The 2,633-nt window shown below is 77.7% G+C and overlaps 1 protein-coding gene across 3 annotated transcripts; it reads right to left on the bottom strand.

The window, feature by feature from the left end:
• Nucleotides 1–281: 281 nt before the first annotated feature.
• Nucleotides 282–2,627, bottom strand: NABP2 (nucleic acid binding protein 2). 3 transcript variants are annotated; one of them, XM_026083045.1, is made up of 7 exons: nucleotides 2,270–2,388; nucleotides 1,745–1,839; nucleotides 1,524–1,662; nucleotides 1,370–1,441; nucleotides 1,157–1,238; nucleotides 958–1,024; nucleotides 601–859 (listed from the first exon to the last, which is right to left on the bottom strand). In XM_026083045.1, the coding sequence occupies exons 2-7, from the start codon at nucleotides 1,821–1,823 to the stop codon at nucleotides 675–677; spliced, it is 624 nt and encodes a 207-aa protein (XP_025938830.1). In that variant the 5' UTR covers nucleotides 1,824–1,839; nucleotides 2,270–2,388; the 3' UTR covers nucleotides 601–674. The 3 variants fall into 3 exon arrangements, with proteins under 3 accessions (XP_025938821.1, XP_025938830.1, XP_025938838.1); XM_026083036.1 differs by lacking the exon at nucleotides 1,370–1,441 and having other exon boundaries at nucleotides 282–859; nucleotides 1,159–1,238; nucleotides 2,270–2,627; XM_026083053.1 differs by lacking the exon at nucleotides 2,270–2,388 and having other exon boundaries at nucleotides 1,745–1,847.
• Between the last annotated feature and the right edge of the window lie 6 nt (nucleotides 2,628–2,633).

Consider the following 2,633-nt stretch of genomic DNA (forward strand, 5'->3'; position numbering starts at 1 on the left):
CCCGTCCCGGGGCACCCGCGGCTCACCTGGCGCCGCCGAGGCAGGAGGGGGCCGCGCGGTGCCGATCGCCGGGGCCGGGGGACGCGCCGGGGCCCGGCCCCCCCGTCCCCGCGCCGCGGCTGCACCGTCTGCTGCGCCCGAACCAGGGGGGGGCCAAGGGTCACCCGGGCGTTGCTCAACCCCAGTCCCGGGAGGGGCCGCGCGGCGACGGCCTTAAAGGGCGAGGGGGGCCGGGAGTCCTGCGCCGGCGCCGCGCGCGGACTGACCAGCCGAGCCGCGGGCAGCAGGCAGAAACCTTTATTACCGACCCCCGGGCAGGGCCTTGCCGCCCGCCCCGGCGGCCGGGCGCAGGAGGGGAGGCAGCGGGGGGCCGCGAGCCCCCGACGCCAGCGAGGGGCCCAGCGGCTGCTGGCAGCGGCCGCACGGCTCAGCCCCGTCCTGCGCAGGGACCCCGAGCTCGGCCGGCCCGGGGCGCTGGGGAGCCGGGGCGTGAGGGCCGTGCTCTCGCCCCGCGGGGCTGCGCCACCGTCCCGCGGCTCAGGGCCGAGAGCGAACCCTGCGGGAGCAGGAGCCGGGGGGCCGGGGACCCCCGTCGCAGGCCGGGGGCCGAGCGCCTGGCACGGGAGGGCCGGGGGCCGGCGGCAGCGGGGCGGCAGTGGCGGGGGCCCGGCCCGTTATCTCTTGCTGCTCCGTCGCGTCTCTTTTCCGTTGCTGACGGGGCCGGCGGCGGAGGCGGCGCCGGGGCCCGGGTGGCTGGGCTGGCTGCGGGTGATGCGTCCGCTGGGGGGGTGCGCGGGGGCGCTGGGGGGGTGCGCGGGGCCCCCCGTGCTCAGCCCGTTCCCGTTCTGGCTGTCGGGGGCTGAAAGCAGAGCAAAAGGCGAGGAGAAAGGTGAAGGCGCCAGCGGCGCGGCGCCGGGGGAGGCCGCTGCCCCGCCGGGGGTCCGGCATCCTCCCTACCTGGGGGCGCTGCGGGGGGGCCCTGGCTGGTCTGCGAGGCGGCTGGGCTCGCGCTCTCGTTCTGGGCCTGCGAAGGAGACGGAGACGCCCCGTGTGGCAGGGAGCCGGGGGCCGGGGGCGCGCCGGGGGCCGGGGGGAGCCTCCCCGGCCCGGGAGCCCCGCGGGGCCGCCCCCGCGGCTCCGGCTCCGTCAGACTCACGCCTTTGCTCTGCGACTGCTGCGCCACGTACTCGGGGTTGGGTTCGCTGAAGTTAGGCACCTCGGAGTAAACCATGCAGAACCTGGGAGGGGAGAGAGCGGCGCTGGCCCTCGCCGGCGGGGAAACCGAGGCGCGAGCGGGGCCGCTGGCTCAGGGCAGACCCCGAGCGGCCCAGCTGCCCGCTCCCCGGCGCCCCCCGCGCTCCTTCCTTACTCGCCGATCTTCTGCAGGTCGCCTCCGCGCCCCGTGTACAGGGTCAGGCAGCCCTTGAAGACGGACGCGTAGCTGGAAGGAGACGGAGGCCGGGGGTGAGGGGCRGCGGCGCGGGGGGCCGCCGGGGCACCCGCCCGCCCGCCCCCCTGCCTACCCTTTGGTGAGGCGGATGATGTCGCCGGGCTGGATGAGGTTGCCCACATCGTCCCACACGGAGATGTTGATGCTGCCCGTCTTGTCGGCCACTTTACACGTCCTCACCTCGTGCCCGTCCTTCGTCTTCGTCACGCGGCCTGCGGAGCGGGAAGAGGAGCCGGGAGCGCCGGGAGCGCGGCTGGAGCCGGGGAGGCCGCGGGGCCGGGCGGCGGCACCCACCTGTCTCCAGCACGATGAAGATGAGGTTGAGGTTCTTCAGCCCCGGCTTGATGTCCTTCACGAACGTCTCGGTGCTCATGGTGCCGCCGGGGGCCCTGCGCGGACACGGCCCTCACCCACGGCACCGCGGACGGGACGGGGCCGCCGGGACGGGGCACCGGGAAGGGTCTTGGGAAGAGGGAGACCGGGGACGGGGCCACCGGGGACAGGGCCGCCGGGATGGGGCTGATCGGGCACCGGCCGCGGGGATGGGGCACCGGGGCGGGATCAGTAGGGATGGGGCCGCCGGGATGGGTCCCGGGAACGGGGCCACCGGGGATGGGGCACCGGGAAGAGGCCGATCGGGGACAGGGCACCGGAACGGGGCACCGGGGAAGCGGCCCCGGTGATCGGGACCACCGGGAAGGGGCCGATCGGGACCGGGCACCGGGGACGGGACCCCGGGCGGGAGGCCCCGGCCGCCCCCCTCCCCCGCCGCCGGGGGGCGCTCGCTCCCCCTCCCCCCCCCCCGCGGCGCGCGCTGACCTGCCGGAGCGCCGCCGCCGCGGGCATTCCCGGAAGTGGCCCCGACCTCCTCCCCCGGCAGCCAATCAGCGCGCGGAGGCGGCGGACGTCCCGCTCAGCCGGCCAATGGCGGCGCGGAGGGGGGGAGGGGGCGGGCCGGACAGGAGGTTTAAAGGGGCCGCAGGGCGGCGGCGCGCGCGCGCCGCGGCGGCCTCCCGCTTCCCCCGGGCAGTGTCCCCGCGGGGCTGGGGCGGAGCACAGCCCAGAGAAAGCCCCTCCCCTTCCTGACGTCACGGGGCGCGCCCCGCCCCACATGGCTCATAGAGCCTGGACCATCGAGCTTTGCCTCTTCGGCGCCTCTCGGCCGGCTAGAGCGCCGCTTCCG

Source organism: Apteryx rowi, unplaced genomic scaffold, assembly GCF_003343035.1.
Source record: "Apteryx rowi isolate R43461 unplaced genomic scaffold, aptRow1 scaffold_1177, whole genome shotgun sequence".
In the NCBI taxonomy this organism is placed as follows: Eukaryota; Metazoa; Chordata; class Aves; order Apterygiformes; family Apterygidae; genus Apteryx; species Apteryx rowi.

Excerpts from the sequence above, each read along its gene's own strand:
- NABP2 (XM_026083036.1), bottom strand. The coding sequence starts at position 1,823 with ATGAGCACCGAGACGTTCGTGAAGGACATCAAGCCGGGGCTGAAGAAC. Across the intron at positions 1,239-1,523 it reads ATCATCCGCCTCACCAAAGG|GTTCTGCATGGTTTACTCCG; the intron begins GTAGGCAGGGGG and ends CTCCCCTCCCAG. Across the intron at positions 1,025-1,158 it reads GCAGCAGTCGCAGAGCAAAG|GCCCAGAACGAGAGCGCGAG; the intron begins GCGTGAGTCTGA and ends TCTCCTTCGCAG.